Source organism: Poecile atricapillus, chromosome 6, assembly GCF_030490865.1.
Source record: "Poecile atricapillus isolate bPoeAtr1 chromosome 6, bPoeAtr1.hap1, whole genome shotgun sequence".
In the NCBI taxonomy this organism is placed as follows: domain Eukaryota; kingdom Metazoa; phylum Chordata; class Aves; order Passeriformes; family Paridae; genus Poecile; species Poecile atricapillus.
Window position 1 is genome coordinate 30,692,306 of NC_081254.1, and position 24,746 is coordinate 30,717,051.

The following is a 24,746-nucleotide window of genomic DNA, read 5'->3' on the forward strand; positions in this document are numbered from 1 at the left end:
CCAGACTGACAGTTTTCACAGGGGGCTGGCTGGATAGGAGACAGGAATTATGCAGAATAGCTGCTTTAAATATTTTATCTCATTTCCAACTTTATAAATATTTTATTTATAAATATTTCCAGCCATCTCAAGACCATTTCTTATTCAATCCCCTCTGAATTCACCACATCAATTGGCTGCCTGGATGATAAAAATACATGCATGTTTCATATGCAAGCATTGTTACTAATGCTCCGAGAGCATAAGTACCGAAAAAATTTGACTGCAATCCACAAACAAATTAAAAAACAGAATAGCAAGCAAGCAGTGAATAATAGTAAAAAACAGACAACAAGGGCTAAATACATAGAAGAAATATCCCTCCATGTTTCAGAAAAACACTGAGGATTAGACTTGCCCTTCAGCAGAAATGTGTAGTGCACTAATGTTGTCTTAATTGCTTCTGCCATCACAGCTAAACTTCTTGCAAATGCATTTCAGCGTGACCTTAGTCTTGCATTGAAAACAACAAATAGCCCAGTCAGAAACCCAAGAAACTGAAGTCTGTCACACTAGTTCAGTAAAACTAAGCTGCAAAAACTAATCAAAACAAAAATACAGGAAACAAGGTAAAACAAAACTAAATTTTCCTTTTCCCTCATCATACCACTTCAGAAGGTAACACATCTCTTGCACAGGTAGATAGCCCCAAATAATGTTTCATCCATCTGTCCAAGGCAACAGGATTATCAGGATCTTCTGATATAATTACCAGGACCTTCTCCACATAAGAATTCTCAAAGATATTCAGAGCAAGGAGAGGAAAAAAAGGACCTTCACCTAAATTAAAAATAAGCAAGCATTCTATCTACTTTTAGATCTAAATAAAGTTATTCAAGCAAAAAGATAACTTAACCATCAAATGACAGAAAAAAAAAAATCCAACATTCAAGTTCACACACACAAAAAAGGAAGGAAAACTCTGGCTATGGTAAAATTACTCCACACATTTCAGCTTTTTCACTTTTACACCCACTATTTACTTACTCAAGACTGCAGGCTGATGTACAAACACTCAGCTATTTACTGTAAACTTGAGGAAACACTTCATCCACATAATGAAGACCAAAAAATCCACATGCATGTCTTAATTTTTTTACCTAAATGTCCAAAACAGGCAGTCATCTTCTGAGCATACTGACAAAAGCTCTTCACCCCGTAGGGCTCCTCACCCAGGACCTGCTCACTCATGGCTTCAGCAGGAGCTGCCTCTCTCCGCAAAGTCAACCAACTACTGCTTAAGGCTGATAAGACAACGGATCTTCCTCTTCCAATTTATCTCCATTAATAATTCAGGTACTACATAAAATTTGCTGAGCTTTAAAAACCGGTAGTGAAAATCTATTTTGTGGCTTTTGAAGTAATCATGTTTTAGTCCTTAAAAAGTATCTCAGCTATTATATTCCAATAGTTTACAGAAATTATTTTCAAATGGAAATAAAATCCATTCCCTTGCTGCACAAGAGGAAATTTTGTGGGGATTGTCCTCAGGTCAGAGAGAAATTTAAATGTTCCCCTAGCTTAAACACAGGAACAGAATTACCACCACTACTAAAATGTGTTATTATGTACTGATCAGTGTTTTCACCAATGACAGGGACAGTGGAATCAAGTGCACCCAATGAGGGTAGTGAAACACAGGTTTCCCAGAGAGGTAGTGGATGTCCCATTCCTGGAAACATTCAAGGCCAGGTTGGATCAGGGTCTGAGCAACCTGATCTAGTGGAAGATGTCCCTGCTCATTGCAGAAGGGTTTGACTAGAGGGCCATTAATGGTTCCCCCTAACCCAAACCTAACCCATGGATTCCATGATCCCATGATACTCCTGCAGGCAGCCATGTCCACTGCTATAACACCACTGGTTCATCCCATACTACTGTGCCCCACTTCTCAATGCTGCACATCCTCTGGGGACTCCAAACCCCAACAGAGCCCAGGTACAAACACTGCTGTGTGTTCTGGTAACTTCCAGCATGCTACATTTCAGAGCTAAGGCACCACAGCCAGGAGCAACAGGAACAGGGCATTTTCTCAGCTCACTCATTGGAGCATGAGGCCCATCTAATCTTGTTGTTATCTTGGCTGAGAAGAAAACACACAAGAGCTGACTCAGCAGTCCTGCTGCCAGACAGCTGCAGTGGCCACACATACCTGTCTCTGTTCTGCTCCTCTACAGAAATCCACAACCAATCACACTGATGTCAGTGAGATCTGCTTTGCTGAATACTGCAGAATGATGGCTTTGCCTGTACTTTCTGGACTCAGGTGGTGATGAGCAGTGAAGAATAGGTGTTCCTCACAGGCAAATATGCTCCCTGTGCACTACACTTGTTTTCTGCCCACTCAACAGTTGCTGCCTCCTCACTGAGACCATATCCACTCATGAAAAAATGTTCAGCAGAGTTCATGGAAGTACTGCTGATGGCCATTAAAGCACTGGCATTACTAAGCAGACACTTCAAAGAGAGACCTATGCTAGTACATCTAGATGCAAATTTTATTCACAACAGATTGAAAAGCCTAGTTACTAATACTTAATATTGCTTCCTAGACTCTAATCTTTAATATTACTTTAACAGTTTGGTCTAGAAAAGCATAAAATATAGTAAAAAAACAGTGATGGGGTTTTGATAACTTTTATTGTGATAAAGGCTCTGAAGAACCTTCTGAGGTAGAAATTCTACAGTCTACAGGTCTCTATCAAGTCAGTTTAAACCCACACAAGGTTCTCTAAGGTAAGCTGTACTACTGTCTGTGGCAGGAGGAACAGAAAGACCACAAACCCACAAGGCTTCTCTGTATTGGCAAAAAAAAAAAAACAAAAAACAACCCACAAAAAAACCCCAAAAAACCACAAAAACAAAAACAAGCAAACAAAAAAACCAAAAAACAACAACAAAAAAACCCCAAAAATACAACAACAAAAAAACCCCTGAGTGACTGACTGAAAAGGGCCAACTCAGGCTAAAGTGGTATCAAAGGTAAAAGGATCTGAGTTATAATTCAGCTGAGCAACATGATTAAGCATGAGTGTCCCATACAGGCTCCTTATCAAGTGGACACATAATATTTTTTTCCACTGCTTTTATAACTGACCTTTAAGTAATCATTAGCCAAACTCCATCAAATGCCTCTTTCTGCAGCACACACATGCAAATTGAAGAACTGCTAGAAAGTCTGCCCAGCCCATGAAGTCTGTGAAAGTCTGTGTGAAGGGCAGCATCAAGTTCAAGTCTGAGTAGGATTTAGCTACATTTGTATCTAAAGAGTGAAACTTCAACTCTGAAAAACCACCTGGGGATCTCTCCAGGTGGCACACTGAAAATCAGATCTGACTTATACATCAACATCAAGATCTGCATGCACAAGCCATTCTGTTCAACTAACTTGGAAATAAGAAAACAAATGTTATTTTATGTATTGGTTTCTTGGTATTCATTCCAAAACATACATGAAACATCACTTTGCCCTTTATTCTCCTGTTACAACTTGTAGCTGAGAAATACACAAGAGAAAACACAACTGCATTTCTATCTCAGACTTAACTAAGACCACACTGTGACAATTTCCTCTCCCAACTGATGACATATGCAAAATCTTTCAGCTGAATTAAAGCATTGTGCTCAGCTTCCTGTTATCAACTATGTATGATAACTTCCATGGCACATGAGCCTTTGGTAACAAAAGCGCAGCTTTGCAGTGCATTGTAACACCAGGCAGGCAGCATAACAAGCTCTTAGGAATGCTTTTCCCACTGCTGTGTGCTCAGAAACTGAATCTGACTCACTTCCCCAATCACCAACAACCACCAAGTTTATCCTTCAGTGAAGCAGCAAGAAGAAAGATTAAACAAACAAAAATATCCAAACAATATGCTTGAGATCATTATGTTAATGATCTTTTTCTTGGACAAAGGAGAGCAACACCAGCCATTTACCTTCACATGAAGTTATCAGCTGGGATGGAATAGCACAAAGAAAAAGAGTACACAGAAAAACCAATCACCAAATGAAATATTTAAATTACATGAGGGAAAATAGCCCTGATAATGTCAGCTGGTAAAGCACTGTCTACTACCACTGGAAGCCTTAACGTAGGATTTGGGAAATATGCTGTCTCTGCACTCCCACAGACTTGCTGTTCATCCCTGAGCCATTCCCTTAATCTCTTTCATTGTATTTCCCCCTATCACTTTCCCCTCACAAGGGATTTGTAACAATAGGTACATTAAAGACTGAAGTTTTCAGATTCTGTGATAATGGAAACTATAGAAGTACCACAGATGATAACGCTAGGGACTAACTGGTCAGCATTAAAAAAAAGAGGTCATGTAAAGCATAGCTGAGTGCTTCTCCTTGATCATCATTAACTTCATTAGTGTATTACTCAATGGCTTTCTAATAAATTGCATTCCTTATTTCACACTAAAAGTGCTTATTTTCCACAGAAAACCAAATTATCAAGAAAGTTATCAAAAGAGTTAATTCTGTACATCTCCCATATGAAAATTCCATTTTTAGTTATTCTCCCCCAAACAAGCAAAATCACTGTTACTGTGGTTGCTGTGAGTAGAAGAGTTAGGTTATGACAAAAGGCCTGATTCAACCCAAAGATATTTACCTTACTTTATCCATTCCAATATTTATTTCAGAGTAGTCATGGGAAAAAAAAAAATCTCTGTTTACATCTATTTTCAGACATAAAATAACAGTGTGTGCATTAATGGATCTGTCTGTTGCATTATTAGAAGAAGAGGTGGCTCAGCATTTTATTTCCTGGCAGCACAAGGCTAATCTATTGATCCACAGTGTCAAGAACATTGCACTATGGATTCTTACTGCAAACCCAATCCTTTTTCCTTACACATAGAAAAAAGGCCAAGTGTAATTGCTGACAACTGATGCAATTTCATAGGCAAGATATAGTGAAAGCTATAGGAAATATAAATACAAAAAACTGCTGCACCCCCAAGACTCTGTATGATTGACTCAACAACACAATCCAAGTGCTTGCCTGTCCCAAAGTTTATAAATAATCCCACAACTTCTGTGAGGCTGAGCTCTATGCTTGAAGTCAAAGAGGTGCCTAAGCCACTCTAGGGAACAATTAGCCAAAAGGATCCTGGCAGAAGCTGGCAGTCCTTCAGATCTTCAGTAGGAAGCTTGTTTCCCTACTCCTCAGCAATGTTTCGGTGTCTTTTATTAAAACAGAGCAAAGAGAAATGTAATTCCTTTAATTATACTCTTTTCTTTACTTTTCCCTTCTTGAACTTTGACATTTTTCTTCCATCTGAGAGGAGAAACTCCTTGTAACATCTTCTTCACAATGTAGACTTCACAGTAACTGAGACAGAAATATGTTGGGAAGCAGAGATCAAAGCTGAAACCTCAAAGATATTTAATTCCTCAGTTTACTTCCTGTACCTTTGTAAAGAGTGACGTGTTACAAGTATGACATCAAAGAAGGCACCACTCCTCTTGTTATGTATTGAAATAAACTGGATATCGTTATACTCTCTTCTGACATGTCACATAATTATAGAAACATACACGGTAACTTTACTCAAATGTTGAATTTGAATAAAGAATTACACCAGAAGAAAGTTTTCTCTAGATCACTGCAGGACTTTCCTGAACATATTAGTTTAACTTTGCCCATTGTCTCCTAGCACTGGATCTTCTGCTGTAGATGTAGCACCAGCACACACGATCAGAAGAATTAAATATTTCTCTTGCTGCATCCAACTCCCAAATTCTCCAACATCAAAGAGCATGGCATAACTCTAAAAGGAGAACTCCTGCAGTCACACTGCCCTCTTGTAGCATCAGTGAAGCTCTAAAAGGGAGTCCTTCTTTGTACTATAAAGACTAATTTAAGCCCCTACCAGAAGCCAGCAGAAACTGTTTGTCAATGTCCATCACAACTAAGAATAGGAGGTTACCTTTCTATACAGTGGAAAGTATGGCACTGCTACAGGATGCCAAAAATGACATCAGATCAGTTCATCCACTGCCAACATTCCTCATAAAAGCAGCTTTAAATATGCTGTGCTGGCTAACCTTTGTTTTCTAATTAAATAAATCCTACTGCACTGGTGAACCCTTCCTCTTGTGGTCAGCACTATCTTCTGGCTAAATCAGCTGCACACACACACGAGTGATCAAGAGCTGTGTTAAAAACTAAGAAAATGTCAGTTAAGCAAAATTATCTCTCTGTGAGCAGCTCACTTCTCTCACAGAGATCACGTTCTGTACAGGCAAAACTGAGGCAAGGACACATCTGAAAATACATTGATGGGACAGAAAAAACACTTGGATTTTGTTTCCATTTATAAATGGCAGGAAATTACATGTAGCATATGCCAACTAGTATTTGATAAAGAGAGGTTTTAACCCCCTTGGGTATTTCGTAACTACACAAGCAGTTTGCTTTTCTTTTACTGATAGTTTAGTGAAATCTCCTCAAACAAGAGCTATAATCTGGCAGCATCAGGAAAAGCAGCAGAGAAACACAGCAAACTTCTCTTTGATTTGACAACAGGTACAGCTGGGTTTGTTCTTTGCCAGTGCCACTCAACACAGCACAAACCATATCTTAGGATATTTCCCTGACTTGTACAATGTTGTGAAGCTGTGCCTATCAAATCCACTGAGAGTTATTCAAAGACAGCCCTAAATCAAGAGTCTTGATCTAGCTGTGGAAGTGGAGGGCACTCACAATCCAGCAAGCTACAATTTTGAAAGAGGAAGTAGGAAAAAAGGTCTTACAATAGTGGGAAAAATCATTCCAGTGATATCATAAATTACTGGAACAGTGAATAAGTCAAAAGAAGCACCTACAAGAATTTAAGAGCACTATTTTGACTGCTTGACTGATATTTACCGTACTGTATTTACAGCAATGATTTACAACAGTATTTCTTCAGCAAGAATTTCTTGCTCTTATCCTTCCACTGCATGACCAAATGCCACGAATTAAGGTGCAGGGTTTTTTAAGGTCTTACATGTCATGGGCTACTAAGAAAAGTAATTTTTCCAACAGCTGAACTTTAAACACAAGTGTAGGATTTAATTTTAAATTAATTGTAACTAGAACATAATGTAAAGTCAAGATGACCGTGGCCATCTTTGAGGAAGGATTTCTGCTGCATTCTTAGCCATCACCACAGAGTCTCTATACTTCCTGGTATTAAAAATGCTTTAAATAGTGTATCTACACAGTTACTTCATGAGATGCCTGATTCTTTTATTTCTGTACAATGTAAAGAACTATTAGCAGTACATACTAGGAGGGTGGTTGGTTTGGGTTTTTAAGTGTAAACACTCCCTCAGCCTCGAGCAAAACTTAAGTTTCCTTCTATTTGTGTTGACGTTACCACTGTGGTATTTGTTTAATACACAGATTTACCACTGACACAAATCAATGACTAAAAAAAAAAAATCCTTTTTCCATGCAGCTTCAAAATCCCTTCTGGTATTAACACTCTCTAGGCATGTTCAATTTTTTTAGTCAGAGTTTTGCCCTGGTTTGACTGAGAAATAGTTCTGCAATTAAGAATAACTAAGCAACAACAAAAATAATTAAAGAAAGCAAGCAAACCAGCCAACCTGTCAGTTTGTGTGAATAAAAACTGACTGATGAACTTCTTTAAGCAGCAGTAAGCAAAATTTTCAGATGAATCAGTTAAAACAGGTGCTGATCACAACAGTGTTTATCAGTAGAAAACCTTATGTTATAAACATATGTTGTGCATATTTTCAGACTGAAACTAGTTGGCAGCTCCCAGTTATGTCCTTTTTAACTATGAATGAATTAGAAGATAATGCACCATTTCGTAGTGGTTTTCTGATTGAGTTTTCCCCCCAACATTTGTGCTCTCTTTGAAATCCAGATCTTCACAGTACTGTTCCTGGAGCCAATGAACTGATTCCAAACAAGTAAAAAATTTCAGTTCTCCTGCTGCTTACTGGGTTACCATCAGAATGAGGTCAAGCCTTCCACCTTGAAATAGACAGCTGACAAAGAAAATTAGGGGATCATTTTTCTAGAATGAGAAAAGCACACTTGTGAAACTGATTAAAAATGGAAGTCAAACTAAACAACCTGTTTTCATTACTGACTTTAATGAGATGAAAAATAATTATCTCTCTATATATATTAGATTTCAAGACAGCTTGACTCCCCTACTAATGCTAGGGAAGGGAAAGTGCCAGCACCTACAGGGATATGGATCAATTGTCTCCCCTGTGCTTTTTTCAGTGTGGCAATCATGACTTTATCTACTAGGGCCAGCAGAGAGAAGAGATTTCCACTCCCACCCAGGAGATCACCAGCACCAACTAAAGCAGGCAGAGGTACCAGCAAGGTTTTCCCAGTTCTCAGTGTGTCTAGTCAGGAAGAGAGAATCAGAGATTCAGCCTGACCTCACGATAATGAATCCCCACAGGACCAGGGGATACATATTCATTTGATTAAATTCACATAATGATGTGGTGGTTTCCCACATCACAGCAATATCATAGGATCAGAGAAACATAGAATCATTTAGGTTGGAAAGGACCTCCAGGATCATGGAGCACTAAGCATGTCCCCAAGTGCCAAATCATGAATATACAGAAACAGCTGATTTTAATCAAATGCTCAATGCTAACCAAATGCATAATCTGCTGAGATTAATTTATATTAATATAATAAATATAAAATAGTATTTGAAAAAAATGGAAAGAAATAAGGAAAAAGGAATTCTGCACATCTAATTCAGCCTAAATTGAGAGAAAGAAGAGAAATAAAATTACTATATCTAAATCAACATCAGGTTATGTGTTTGGCCTACAAAGACTAACTGGCAATGGAAAGAACCATAATTTTTTGTTGTTATAAAAACTTGGCTTGTATTTTTCTGCTGTTTTGTTGGGGTTTTCTAAGGTAAAATGACACTTTTCATAGACAGGTGTACACAAATTTTCAGTGTGTCTACCTGTACATTTTTTTAATCTCTAGACCCACAGAGGTAGATGATATCTGTTTTTAAGAGACTGGATTAGACAATGCAAAGAAGAAAACAGGACTTTACTTCTTCCACCTCTAACCCCTGAAATCATATGGACACCCCAAGGGTTTATTTATCTGTGTCCAAGCATAACAGAGAAAGCAACTACCCACACTTGAGTTGCCATGAAAGCTAAATATATCTTTTTGTACTTCTGCCTCTTCCCTCACATTTATCTAAGACCGTGGTATAAAAAAAGAAGAATGTTTACTAAACAAATTAAGAGTTGCATGCCTCTTGGATGCAAGGAGCATTCACTCTGTATCCCCTCACCACCAAAACTGTGCTGAACGTGCTTTAGGTGTGTAGGAGTGAAATACCTTGGGTCTCACCTTGTTGCAGGCTGCAACATCTCGGCACCCTGTGCTGCACAGTCGTACCTGAACCAGGGAAAGGCAGCACACACCATAACAGGCACTGAACAGCCACCCCTCCTGTCTGCTGTGCAGGGACAGCAGCAGGGACAGGTGGCTGCAGGACAGAGCAGAACTTGAAGGTGTGCTCAGTCAGTAACACACAGATTGCACAAGGCTTCCTGAGGTTAAACAGCAAAGAAATCTGCCCTCAAAAGCACCCTGACACTGACAGGTTATCAGCTTTTCTTTCAAAGCATCAATTAGCAATACTCTGAGCTCGTATGCCACCTGCCACTACAGAACTCTAAAACCTCTTTTTGCAGAACTCACCTCACAGCAACAGCATGCTGTCATCATCTTTAGCTAGAAGATGGGAAACTTCAAAAGACAGCAGTGAATTATCTCTTACAAGAATACACAGGGAGTCAGAGCTGGATAAAAGCCTGTTTAATTCGCCTGAGTTGTCCTCTGCTCCCTATGCTCAGATATCCATTCCAGAGGAGCAGCACATGGGTACATGCACACACCGTTCAGCCAAGTAACAAAGTCCACTGTTCATAAAACACACCAGGCTGGGGAGGTGGTTAACTCTTAAATCAGTAAAGAAAAACAAACTGAAATAAAGAAATTGTTTTTCCTATCAGAAAGATCCCAATTTCTGTGCAACAGAAGTTCCTCAGCCTGATTTCCCTCTGTAAATCCAAGAACCAATGTCCTGTGGATGGCTTAACCTGTCATTTATCATTAGAGATTTACATAGCAGAGCAATAGTCCGGGACAAACCTTTGCCGTTTGCGGAGCTCTGATGTATTTCTAGTTCCATTTGTGCTCTCAGGCAGTATTGTTCCTGCACCTCAAAAGCTACAGCCTCGCAGAGACCAGATGGCAAGCTGGAGGAACAAGTGAGAGCCTTCAGAGGTGGCTCTGTGGCTGCACTCCTACTATTTCCTGGGCTGAACAGTATGAAAGGGAGTGGCCCAAGCAGAATAGGTGTGTCTGTGTTCCCAAACTGTTTAAAGGAAGAGTGAGTGTTTTCCTCTAGATATTATTCCATTACTATTCGAGACCTTGGTATGCTGTCTTTTAAACCATGAAATGTCTTAATGTCCTGACCATCTCAAATCAGCTGTTATTATTGATAACTTTCATACAAAAGGATCCTAACCAGCAGCCTTAAAGGCTGACTGCAACCAGAGATGATTTTGTCCTGAGACCACTTTCTGTCTATTTTACTCTGCATCTCACCTCCACTCCACTGCTGCTGTTTTATGGCTATACTGCACCTAAACAAAGGAGGAAGAGCCTGTGAAAGAAACACTTTTACCTATTTTCACACACATTTAGAACAGGGAAAACTGAAGTCCCAGGCATCTTCCCTCTGTTCCCACAACACCCCTCCCGGACAGAGGCAATTAGGCTGACTGTAAGTGCAGACTTCCAGGCATTTCCTTCTACGCAGTTGCACATACCCAGAGACAAACTGTTCCTTGAGCAGCTGAATTAATGAATCTTTTTGTTCTGATTGATTTGCGTCCAACATCCTCAACACCCATCGGGTATGCCCTACCTCCTTGTAACGTCCTCTTGGCAACACCATTTCCAAAATTACTTCCAGTTCCTTTCCATTTGTCTGCTTTCCCAGTTCCTTTCCATGTCCATTAAATCATCCACAGAACCCTTAAGCTGTCATCTTTAACTGCTCCAGATTATTTCTGAATTTCTGCTCACACCTCCTGAGCTGCACATTCTCTTCATTCCCTCTTTCTCCCCTGTACCCATACTAATGCTTAGTACCTTTCACTTCTGTTCCCCTGGAAAGAGGAGAGAGGGAAGACTGGAAGAGAGGTTGTTTAACCCTTGTCCTAGGAAATTTGACTGAAAAGCAGCCAGGCACAAGGTGCAGAAACTGACAACTTGTAACCTGAAGCCCTCTCCAGAACACGCTTACTTTGCCCTGTACATTATGATAGACTGAGAGATGGTGCTGAAACAAGAATCCCATTTTATCATAGAGATTTCACTTCAGATGATAAAAAATTATCACATCTCCTCCAAACATGAATGAAAAGATACCAGAAACATATATAAACTTTTGGCTTCTTGGTTGGGAACTGCTAAATATGACCAAATTTTGGCCAAGTACTTTTACTCCCTCCTTCAAACACTAAATCCTGAATTTCTGGACTCCTGACTTCATTTTTCCCACAATGAATTGTCATCTTCTCAGCCAGTTTGTTAAAAATACAGTCATTCAGATGCACAGACAAATGTAAACATAGGCACAGAACCTGGTCTCTCTACCTTTATTCTCAGCCTGACATTGTTCTCCTGTGGTTTTATAAACTTTATTTGCTGCCAAATTAAGTGGAGTGCAGGACAGGGTGTTTACTCCATTTGGACTCTAACTGAATGCCTGACTGAAAACGAACAGGTCATCAGAAACACTGCCTTCTTTCCATCCCCATTCTTCTTTTTAATAATCAAAGCACTCCGCATTTTAATTACCATTACTAATCCTCTGACGTGGTAAGCAGATACAATTATTCTTGTTCTACAGACAAAAAATGAAACTACTATATTCCCAGGAAGTGTTGACCACTAGAAGTTATTTATTTTCTTTTATTTATTTATTTTTCTGCTCCTAGATACAACTGCATTGTTGTGTCTCTGTCCTAGATAAAATGGTGAAAAGGAGCTCCATGAGGCCAGAAATAAGTTCTGTGCACATTAGGAGACAAGTTCCTCAAGTTCACCAGTGTGGTTTCTTCTGTTAACTACATTTATGTATTTCTTGTTTAGATGAAGAAGTGAAGAAGGAAAATGAGTATGATTCAATACATATCTCCATTTTGTACAAGTCATCATGTTCTCAGTAGCTGAGTATTATTAGTACCTATAACATTAGACATCATGTTCGAGACAGGTATAAATATAAGTCATTATACAGCTATTTATGCACAAAACATCACCTCTCTATTACATTTGATTACATATTCACTTTCATTTATGTCCAGTTAACCAATCATACCTTGTAGCTTTGTATACCACCATCACTTCTCATTGCACAAGTTCTGAGTTCCATCTCAGGACCTTTTGTTTCCTAAAGCTGAAGGTCCAGTCTCCAGGAATTTCAGAGTATTTGACATCTGCCAGTGTGCTGCCATAAACTCTGTATGTTGTTCTCATGAAAAAAAAAGCCACGTAAACCTTGCCAAGTGACAAGACTTGGAAATACTGCAGTCTATTATGCTCAGCAGAGATGTTTTTGTTGGCTATTAAAGCTCAGCTAAGACTTTCTGGCCATTAGTTCTCCAGCAATTTCATCGGATTTAGCTTATTCCATCCTACACAGTTCTCAGGCTTATTGTAATTCCTACAAAGTGATTGAGAATAATCAACCCCTGTGCTGCAAGGGATACACAGAACTGCACCACTGCCAGAAAAACAAAAAGACAACAGCATTCTCCACAACTCCATCACACAAACCAACAATCTGACATTTCTTGAATTTAAAAGTTCATTGTACAATTTCCCTTTTTTTAATCAACCTTTTTCTTCCCTTCATATAACCCAAACAGAAGCTCCCACATTCATAATCTACTATCAGAAAACCTACTAATCTAGAATGTTATCAGCCACTCCAGAAAACCATGGATCCATGAATCAGCACATTCCCATGGCATCTAGTGGGAGACAGGCAAGGCATCACAGGTTTTCCTTCAAGTTCCAAAATAACTTCTTCCTAGATGACGTTGGAGCATCTTAGCTCAGCCTGCTCCCTGGAAGATTTTATCACTGTTGAGATATTCTCAACAGGAAAACACTGGGCAAACTGAGTGATCCCTCCAGGACAACAAATCTCTGTGCCCAGCTCAGAAACTGAATCAAGGTCTCATGAATCCCAACCCAACGCCTCCTGTGTAAAGAAAATTATTTCTTTTAAAAAAAACAACAAACCCCAGAAGGAAAAAACAAACAACTTGGAGACTTTGAAGGATACCAATAAGCTCTTACCCAAGGAAATTAACTTACCCTGCTCCCTCATAGTTTATCTTATATGTTCTCACTTCAAGTCCCATATGTTGGAAAAAGCTCCTACACAGTCCCTGTGGGTGCCACAGCCTTTTCACCAGAGCTGGTCCATAAGTGACAGTGCCACAACCAACACATCACAGGAGCAGAATTACAAACAGACTCTTCCTCACTATTTCAGCAAACAATTTCCCTCACCTCCCACTATAGGCTGACTCTCCTGATTGCTGGTAATTCTTCTCATTTAGTTTCCAAGGGTGATTACTACAGATTTTTTTTCCCTGTTCTTTGAAATTATTACATTAGTGTCATTTTCTCTGCCTTGCAGAAGAAACAAATTTACAGTAACTTCCTCAGAGCTGGCACACAGCAATTATTTTCAAGTGTAACTGCTTAGAACAAGTATTATGCCACATCTCCTGTGCTCCAGAAAAATGAAACTTTATAGGCACATGAAGTGTAGCCAAGCAAACACTCCTTTCTTGTGTGTTTCTAATTGCATCCTAATTATAGCATTTTACATGCATTTATGTACCTTTCATCCTAGGGTATCCCAGAGCATTTTGTAAACTGTCACACGGTTTTAAAAGGAGGCCTATATTAATCCAGAGCTACTCCTACCAGACATCTCAGAATCCAGTGCAGCAGCCTGTAGATAAATTCATTATGAGAGAGATTTGGGCCAACGGCAGAATGCTGAATCTCTGTAGTTAGATAAAGACCCTCCCTCCCCCTTCAGACATCATTTGAAATTCTTGCATATCCATTTCATTTGATGGTCTCAATGTTTTAAAAGCCTTAATTAACTTGTACAGTATTTTAATTAGTTAAGGCATAAACAAAGTTCTAAAACCTGCAATAGGAAGTGCCTAAGGGAAAAAGCTTTAGAACCAGGGTAAATACTCAGAGATCCTTCTAGATTCTCTCTCACATTGCAGCAAAATGCTGATTTAGCTTTAGACTACCTCCAGATCAGTGTTTAATAGCTACTAATGCACCTATTTTCCACATTTTTTTTTTCTAATTCCTTTTGGAATATGTCCCTGCTTTTTATTAATCTAGACTCTGAAGCAGTGAGCTCCATCCTGTATTCCACTGCTGTATGAAGAAAAGCTTCCAAAAGAGCTTTTGTTTTGATTTGATTAGGTTGAGTCCAAAATACTTATATCCTCAGGAAAAAGAAGAAAAAAAATGCTCTACATGCTTTTTCTGCACAAAGATTCTACAATATTTTATCATGCCTCTAAACACCTCTCAGTTTTACAGGTAAACAAACATAGGAGCTAATTTTTTCCAGCAAAATAATCTGAAACAAGGCTTCACATCTGCATGAATACAAGCTGTTTATTTTTAGATGCCTAATTTTAGGCAGCTCGTTTTAAAAATTCCACCCATACAGACGCCAAGTTATTTTCCGAGGTCACACATTGAGGCAGCGACAGCCCTGATGAAAAAGCCCAGGCATCCTTGTCCTCACAATCATTATCAGAAGGCAAAGAGAAGGGGTAAACTGCACACTCCCCAACATATCCACACAGGAAGGAAGGAGACTGAGTCAATTCTACTGGGATTTCAATCTACGCTTGTTAGAAATACAGATATTCCAGTTGGGATACACTGAGCTTTAAACAGTTTCTAGACTAAAATGGCAGCCTCCCATTAAGATTCATTTTGAGATTTACTTAACAATTTGCCTTTCCCTAAGCTAAGATAGGTGTTTGTAAAGCCACAAGAACGTGTAACCTCCCTCTGCTTTTCCATGCTCCAAGGTATCATGGAAACTTGCTGATACTGATTGCTTTCCCCTGACTTGGCTTTAATTCAGGCGCCAGGCAACGGATCACAAATGGATAACATGAAGATAAAATATTTGGCAGACAATTGACTGTCACACACTTTCTGTTGCCAAGAAACAAAACAGGATGTATTAGAATTATCTCATTAATTAACTTTTCTGTAATTCTATTTTTTTTTTATTGGCCTCTTGTTGGTTAAGCAAATGGCTTTTCTTTCAGAAGGAAAGTGTGCTAAGCCTAAACAGGCATTTTTAATATATCAGAGGCTGGCATTTAACAGATCTTTGCAATAAATAACTTTGGGCCAGATCCTCTGCTAGTTATAGATGATTTTGCTTCCTGATACTAAAAAAAACCCCAACCTTTTCTTTTTGAAAGATTTTAGGTTAGTGGAGAGATCAGTTTACATCAGCTGACAATCTGAATCCTAATTTTCTGTCATCTCTTCAACTTCAGGGAGTTACTAAATGATTTACTACAGGACTGAAATTGTCATTTGTTGTTTCATTAATTTCTTTTAAGAAGTTGAGTGCAGATTTTTTTCAGTGCTCCTAATTTTGATACAAGTTAGTTGCAACTGTGATCCTTGCAACTATGATCCACTTGCCAAACAATTCTCCTGGAAATGAAAAATATTCAGATTCTGTCAGTGACAGAATAATGTTTACATCCTTAGGTTTTTTCCAAGGAGGACTCGCAGCCTTACAAGAAGTCAGCTAAGACCTAAGACCTGAAAGGCCTGGGGATTAATTCACAAGGAATAACAGCTGTAATTTATTGTCAGACAACAAAAAATTGGTCTTCATTACATTAAAATAAAGCCTATGTCTGTAAGCACTGCCCATGAAAAAAGCTTAGTGATGCTCCCACAGGTCTATTAACATGTGAATGTTTGCTACAGCAAGTTAAGCCAGACCAGAAAAGCTGAAGACTACTCAGTGTACACCACTATGAGCACAACAGTATAGTTTTGAAAAAGCAGATGGTTTAAACAGTGCCTCCACTGTTATCTTTAATGTCAGTGAAAACTTTTCTTATGCCCTGAACAGAGTGAGGCAGGGCTCTGTTAATGCTCTGCAAAGAAATGCAGAAAAACAGGGAAGTAAACCAAATTTTCTCTGTAAATCTTGCATGAAAATGTAGACATTTCTAGCCCACAGCATAAACAGCAATAGGCAGAAGTCAATATTGCAAATGTTCCTCAACCTGAACAAAAGCAGCATTATCCATGTCAGGATTTTTAGTACAACACATCAAACACGACTGCCAGCCCAGGAGCTCCTCAGGCTGTGACATGATACACCAGGACGTGAGCAATACTCAGTGTTATGGGTTCCTGAGACTGTGCCCATGCTCAGCAACTGGCCTCCCACACGCCACGGTGGGAGTCTTTAAAATGGAAGTTTATTTAATTTAACAGCGTCTCTGTGACATCACATCCTTTGCAAGAATGAAAAGTGCTTGCTAATGTAATCTCTGAAGGGAAGAGTTCACTGTTCTTTTGTATAAGAAATTGAGGTGTGGGACTGAGAGGAAAAGTATCATACCCAGAGGGAAGGAATGGATGCAACTTCGCAGTGTATCACATCTGGCTGTCAGCAATCACACCTCTAACACTCTTCTCCCGAGTAACAGACAACAGGACAAGAGGAAATAGCCTCAAGTTGTGCCAGGGAAGGTTTGAATTGGATGTGAGGAAAAGGTCCCCCACTGGCAGGGCTGTCAAGCACCGGAACACTGCTCAGGGCAGGGTGGAGTCACCAACCCTGGAGGTATTTAACAGATCTGTGGATGTGGACATGGTTTGGTGATGGATGTGCCAGTGCTGGGTTAACAGTTGGACATGATGGTCTTAAATGTCCTTTCCAACCTAAATATCCCCATGATTGTATGTAATGTTTACAAGTTCCATGGGAAAGCTGGTGTAGGGATTAACTTTCCTTTAGCTCCTATACTAAATTTCTTTATGGGATGTTCATAAGCTTCTCTTGTCGCAACTTCATCCGTTATTGAAAATAGCTCTTTTTTCTCCCTTCACCTGTATCATGCACTTTTTGATGCATGTCCTAATGAGAAATGAGGTACATTTCTCTTTGACTGAACTGAAGTAACACATCCCTGTTTAGGGACCTACCCAGCACCATCCTGTCATCAAACAAGGCATCAGCATTCTTCTCTGTCATTCACACCCCAGTAAACTCCAACTGTACAGGAAAAATCCTTCTCAATCCCCAAGCACACAAAGGTCCCTTTCTAGGTAAAACTGAATTTCAACCAATTTGTAGAATCCACAAGACAGTTTTTGTTTGGTTTAAGTGCAGATGCACCTGATGGGAATATTAAAAATGAGAACAAATGACCAGTGTAGCCCAACAAAAAAATAAGTTGTCTTTTCAATAACTTAGAATTGCTTAGACAAGTCACAAATATATCTAAAGACCAAGGCTCAAAAATCTGCTAGAAGGGAAATATCTCAGTTACAGGTTTTTATAGTCCTGCATTTGCTTTAAGTATTAAGCACTGTTGATAGATAAGAGTATTGGAAGAATTCAAATAATGCTTTATAACTCTTTTTTTCTTTGCTGCAAGGCAATTTTTATCTCAGCCTGTTTGATTGTATTAAAAATTCTGTCATTAAATTTTTATCACCTCTGGTATTTCTACATATGAGATGTGACTCTAGACTAAGGAATTTCTTCCTTATCGCCGGGATTAAAGCAAGGATATACAGATACATAAACAAAAGTATTTTTTTAAAACCATAAATTTAACATGTCTCACTAACAGGCTCAGTGGAAATATCAGGATGTTAACCAGTAGTGAATTTGAGTAGATAATGGTGGGGGGTGGTGGTGTTTGTTTTGGTTGTTTTTCTTATTTTGCTATGGTAAACTGAAAAAACTGGAAGTGTTAATGTAACAGACATCAGGAGCATCTGCACTCAGTTACTTAACAAATAAGCAGTAAAGGAAGTTAAACAATCAGAAATACGCAGGACTAAAATCGAGAGCAGGATTAAAATTGATAGAAGTTGTTAAGGCAGAAGAAAGGAAGATTTATTCTTCTTTTAATTCACATTCTCATGCTTTTATACCTGCATGTTTTCTTTAGAAGTAGGGCAACAGCAGTTGCTTCCCATTAAAACACACAAGGGACCCCTCACAGAATCAGTGGTTCTATTTATTTATTTATCACCTGTGTTTCAAAGGACAGAAAATGAGAACCATGTCCGCTGTTACCTGCCATATCTAAGTGGCAGTTCCACATTGCTATTTCTGTTACTCAAGCGCTCCATGCATTATAAACCACACACTTGGAGCACAGAGGCCTCATCTGAGTACAACTCCTTATTCCATTCTGCCCAAATTTTCTGCTACAGCAAGCAGAAATCTGTCAAGGACTTACACGTGGGACAAAGAGACCAAAAATATTGAAATTCACATGGACCATCACTCATTTGTCAGGTCGCTCACCACGAGGAGGACAAAGTTTAAAAGGAAGAGCCCTGACAAGCAAGAGAAATGCTTGGGGGATGGAGATGGAGATCATTGCTTACGTGAATGTTGAAACTCCTCTTATGTCAGATCCTGCTCGTGCCTAGTGCTTGCTTTTACAGGCAGCCCACTGATAGCCTCACTGTCACTTAAGATATGAGTAAGGATGATAAGATTTCAGCCTAAAAAAGTCCAGCCTGTGCCTATTGAGTGCAGACCACAGTGTACAGGTCGAATTGCTGAAGGGCAGGAGCCTCTACATTCAGCAGTCTACTGCCATCAAATTCCCAGAGCCTTAAGAGAGAATCACAGGGCAAATCCAGCTGGGAGGAACCTCTGGAAGTCTCCAGCTCAAGCTTCTGCCCAAAGCAGGGCTAGCTCCAAAATCTGATCAGGTTGCTCAGGGCCTTTTTCCATCAATGTCTAAAAATCTCCAGAGACTGCACAACTTTTCTGGTCAACTTATCAAGGGTTTGGACACATGCATTGTGAAAAAAGATTTCCCTCTATTTAGTCGGAATTTCTCTTGGTGCACTTTGTGACTTGTGTTTTCTGCCCTTCCGCTATGCACCAAGGAGAGTGTGGGAAGTGGTTTATTCAGAAAACATGGATCTACCCAGGTAGCTGAAACTATCAATTTTACCTGCCCTTAGCGTTCTCTTCCCCAGGCCTACACAAAGCCAGTGCCTTCAGCTTTTCCCTGTTAGGTGCCAAGCTCCAGATCCCTAATCAGCACTCTGCTGCAGTTGCTCACTTGTCAGCATCTTTTTCTGCACAGGAGGGTGAGTGTAAAACTGGAAAAAAATTGGAAACTATTCCAGAGGAAGCCCTCAGTGCTGAACATAGAGGAGCAATCACTTTCCCTATCTGCCAGCTATATTCTGCCAATTCTTGTAAATCTTACTCTACTCTGCAGCAAGCTTTCAGAGTCACCAGGACACACTGCTGACTCATGTTCTGGCCCCTCAGGACCTGCCAGTCTTTTTCTGCAGAGGTGCCACCAGCAGCTCCCAGAATGGCAGCCCCATCCAATGTGTAAGACTCACTGTCATTGCCATCACATAGTCCTTGCTGGCCCATTCTTCCAGATTGCTTCAGTCCCTCTGAATGGCAGCCCTGTTCTCCCTGCAGTGCCCTGTTTCTCCCAGCCTGATGTCACATGTTAACGTGCTAAGGGGACATTCTGCCCCACCACCGAGGTCACTGATGAAGATGTTGGACAGAGCAGCTCCAGCATCAAGCCCTGAGGTACACTGCTTGCCACAGGCTGTTAGCTGGACCCTGATAGTTCAAGCCTCAAGGTTAGCCAGTTGTCCACAAACTTTGTAGTCCACCCATTTGGTCCATAATCCCCAGTCTGACTACAGTTATGCTATGTGAAATCAATTTCTTTGTGCAGTGGCTGGGAGAATAGTGAGCACACTTCTCAAAGCTGCACCCCTGCTACACACCAAAGTCCAGACAGAAATGGAAACAATCAATGCTTGTGTCAGCAGCTGGGAATTCCTCACTTTCCCCTGTATTACTACAATAACTTACTCATTCTGTCCATCTTTTTCCTATTATATTCACAGAAGGGATACCAGCAAGGCCTTTTAACACCTCGTTTTCCTGTTATTAATTAATCTGCTCTCCTGCAAAGAACAGAAGCAGCTAAGATGTGGTCTGTTTCTTCTGTTTAAAGAATGGGCTGTTACAGTTAGCCATGCACCCCAGATGAATCAGAAAACAATTCTAGCCTTCAGCCTATGAGAACATTTGAGAAAATTTGGAATTTTAAGAATAAAAATTAATACAAACAAATGAAATTAAGATGGCATTTAACTGAGTATTTAGTCCACAGTTTATGCACACTGGTGACACCCACACACCGATTCTACTAATTTTTATCATGAGTTTTACATTCATTCCATGACAAATTGAAAGTGAAAAAAAAACCCCACCCAACAAATAGCTGGCCTTTTAGCAGGCTGTTTATGAACACTAAAGCTGCACTCAAGGTCAGCTGTGCTGCCAAAGCAGGCGGCTCAAAACAAATTCACCTGGTGTACCTGACTGCCATCAGCAATGGGAAAGGCTGAATAACACATTCCTTAAAGACACCTGCAATGGAAACATAAATCCTTTGTTCCACTCTGAGCAACTGTGCTTTTTATTAGACACCTTTACATGGATCACATATTCTTGGAAGCTCCGTTTCCAGATAACTTTATTACAGTGTCACTAATTTTTCCAGCTCGGAATTATTTTCAGCTTCAGATCAAATGCTATTTTTAAACTTAAACCCTGGCAAGATAATTACCTTGGTGGTGTCTGGACTAAATTTATGATTGGTATTATTTTTTCATCAATGTAAAATACTAAAATAATAAGGAACTATGGTGTCATCCACCAATGAAAAAAACCTAAAACCTAAAGAAACTAAAAACCTTAAATGCTATGCAGTCTTAGACTCGACATTTAAGAGAGATCTTTTTGTATCAAAGATCTGAGACTTTATTTTCCTCCTCTCTAGGCCACCCATAACTCACTCCAAGAGGAACCAGAATATGTTAAAGAACTGTCTTTTAAAATCTCCCTCTGGACATACCAAATCTGGACATCTCTGTCTGGACATACCAAATCCTCCCCCCACCTTTTTTTAGTCATTTGTCTCAGCAAACATAGACATACTCTTCACTAGGATGATAAATTAATTTGCAAAGCAGAAATTCCTGAAACTCTATAATGAAATTCCCATTTTCCAAAAAGTCACATTTAGAAAATTTGAGAGTACAAGTAGCTTTCAAACTTAACTAATGAGCTGAGTCATCACAGAAGTCATTCCTACTGTTCTTCAATTATAAACATATAAGAAAACCAAAAATCTAATCCTGGAAATAATCAGCAGTACCCCCAGCCCAATATGCATTTTACACTGTCAGAAATTAAAAACACTGCTCTTCTATGCAAATGATGTTACTTTTGGGTAAAGATACATCAAAATCACGAGAAAAAATAGCCTAAGAGTTTCTATCCCAATGAAGTTGTTTAAAAAATAAAAAACTTCCAGCATATAATGCAATTAAAGCAGATGATAAACCCTGACTCTCTAGAAGGCACTGCTTCCTACTCAATTCTGCCATACCAGAGCACATGCTCCTTTCCAACACAAACACACACACCCAAATGTGAAGGCATCTTCTCATAAATTTAAATACACATTATGAATAAAACTACTGTAAGGCAAGCTGACAGAAGACAAGCTGGGAATACCTTGGAAATATTTTAAACAGCTCCAGTGCCTTGGAGAGGTAATTAACTGTCCTGTCCTAGAACTAAATAATACAGAAGCTAAAATGCATATTTCAGAGCTGCCTGCAGTGAAACTCCTATTTGCAGCTCAGAATAAAGAAGTTCTATTTAAGGAAAAATCTACTTGAGGGGAGGATGGCTCCAAATCCTTCCTTAATTGAATTCTCACTTAAACTTCTTGTGTAAGTCCCATTACCCACTGGAGCAGTAAGGTCCCAGCAGACAAATACGCCCAGGCTGGCAAACAAACTGGCATTGTTGCCTGTCCAAGTGACCTCCAGGGTATGGCCCTGGTTGTCCCACCGGGGTTAGGACACAGCTCTGTGTTCCCTGATGGTGCTGTCTGTTCCAGAACAGGGGACAAACGCCTCTGCCTTTCGAACACGTGAGGGAAGATCTGTGTGTCCTCACAGCAGTATGACAGCCACCTCCAGAAGCCCTGCCGTGCTCCAGGAGAACTTTGGGAAGCGAGAGGAGCGGGCCAGGCTGGGACACTGCTGGCACAGGGCAGCCGCTGCTGGCCAGCACAGCCGGGCACCGCGGGCACAGGAACAGCTCCACAGCCTGCCCCGACTGCAGCTCCTGGACAGCATCCACACACAGCTCTGCAGGGGCTCAGCCTTCAGCCTGCTGCAGCTATGGCTTCACAAACGAGGCATGAGCTATCAGAGCAGCTCTTTAATTGTGACCCTAATGTGCCCTTGCAGCAGATCTCAGATTTCTCAGATCCATGGCAGTGCTATTGTGGAAACAATCGATTCAATAGCAAGGGACTAAGACTCTTGGGAAGTCAATGCACTTAGCAACAGACAGGACTGAAAATAATAAAATCACCTCTGCATATTCCTCACAACTACCCCATAAAAGCAGAGGCCTTTTCCAGGTGGCTCCAAGTATAAAAGACCTCATGTGATGCCAAATTAGTGCTCATGACCAGCACAAACCTTTAAAAAAACCCTATGACAGGGCCCTGAATTTGAAGAGATGTTCAAACATCCCTCTTCAACCAGCAGAGAAAGGAGCCTTTCAGAATACTGTCAGTTTTTCCATGTGGCAGAGTGGCACAGGCACAACATAAGAGTGATCTTCAAGCTGTAATTTAGAGAGCGAACATAACAAATAGTTCAGAGCAGTTCCCATGCACCCGTCCTTTCCTCCTTTTTTTTTACAGCCTTCCTGAATTTAGAAGGGAGACACAGCTTTTTTAAAACAATCTTGGCTGAGTCACTAATAAGAACAACAGCAACAACAAAAAATTACACGCCGGGACTAACTGGCAAGATCTGGCAGTAGAGGAGGCCCGCAAGGCACAGAGCCAGACAGCTGGAGCTCACTGGCCAGGTGGTGCATTTGTTCCTTGGGGAACCTGGCATTAGTCTCACCCAGCAGCTGAACCACAGAATAATCCTGGCTTAAGTGTTGGAAAAAGTGTTTAAAGTCTTGCTCTCTCAGCTGTGGGTGAAGGTGGCGAACATCAGAGCCAGGGTAAAGCAAATGTAAATTACTGCACTGGGAGTAGGAGGTAGGTAAAATGTACCAGATTTAGAATGAGCCCTTAGTCCTGATGCAGGCTTGAGGCAATGGTTTCCCACAGAGGAGAAACTTGGACACTGGGGACATGGCCCACTGGGATACTGCCGTGGAACCCTCTTTGCAATAATTACCTGCTGTGGCACTGAGGATGTAGACAGGCAGAATTATTTTTGAATGCTGGCAGTCTTTACACACAGACTTTAATGGGTTTTCTGCCTGCAGACATTTCAGAAAATTAATTCAAATTAACTTCTGAAATAGATTACAGAAACTATTTCAAAGCTTTTTGTGGACACTTTCATTCATAAGTAAGAGTGACCTTTATCAATTTCAGTTAGCTTGTTACAAGAATAAATTAAGATCAATCAGAGCCCCTTTAACTCTGAATTCACTTCTTTATTTAATTTGGATTAATTGTTCCTATGTCCATCAGACCATATAAAACTATGAGAAGAGATGGAAATGGAAATTAAAAGAAACAAACATTCCTGCAATATTTTCCTGGTCATTACACTAAGACCCCTGTAACATAACACATTCTCACATAAGGTTGTTACATTCTTGCTTCTAACACCAAAATAGCTGTGGCTGTAAAACTCACTGTTTTGGATAAAGGGAACATATCCCAGTAATATCTGAAAGTGATACAGAGACACTGGATTGCCTGGACCACTTGCATTGTTTCACTCCTATATTTTAGCTTCTTCTCCAGGGCTGTAACATCCACAAAAGTTCTGAGCACATTTAACACACCCAGAAGGCCTCAGACCAATGACAGGAATAGTGAACAACTGGTAAATCTGCCATATTTAAAATTCTTTTGTCATCCCACTGTGCTATTCCCTAAATCCCATCACCAGAGAACTGGTTTTGTATTGGTGACAACACTGATGCACGTGGGACAGCACAGCCAGGTACCAGCTGCAATTACAGCATTACAGAAAACTGCAGTATTTCCCACAAATATTTGGCAGCACAAGCCTTGTGTACTCCAGAAAAGCAACCCTTGGAATAGCTAGGGGCAGCCTTTCTCCCAGCCCCAGTGCCCTGGAAAGGTTAGGTTATGGCTGGAGGTCAGTGAGGGACAAGGAACACAGGGTGTCAGGAACGACAGGGTCCCAATCCCTCACATCAGAAAAAGCAGCAGAAGCA

At 40.1% G+C, this 24,746-nt stretch overlaps 1 protein-coding gene across 10 annotated transcripts in view; it reads right to left on the bottom strand.

The window, feature by feature from the left end:
• The window catches only part of ABLIM1 (actin binding LIM protein 1), a 189,078-nt gene that overhangs the window by 130,265 nt on the left and 34,067 nt on the right, over positions 1-24,746 (bottom strand). For 4 of the 10 annotated variants that reach the window (XM_058841972.1, XM_058841971.1, XM_058841973.1 and 1 more), the window contains exon 1: positions 10,229-10,405. The exons of 1 other annotated variant lie outside the window; for it this stretch is intronic. In XM_058841972.1, coding sequence (XP_058697955.1) covers positions 10,229-10,268 — 40 coding nt within the window. In that variant the 5' untranslated portion in view covers positions 10,269-10,405. Of the gene's footprint in view, positions 1-10,228; positions 10,409-24,746 lie in introns of those variants that run through there. 5 more of the 10 variants (XM_058841975.1, XM_058841970.1, XM_058841963.1 and 2 more) reach the window with 3 other exon arrangements.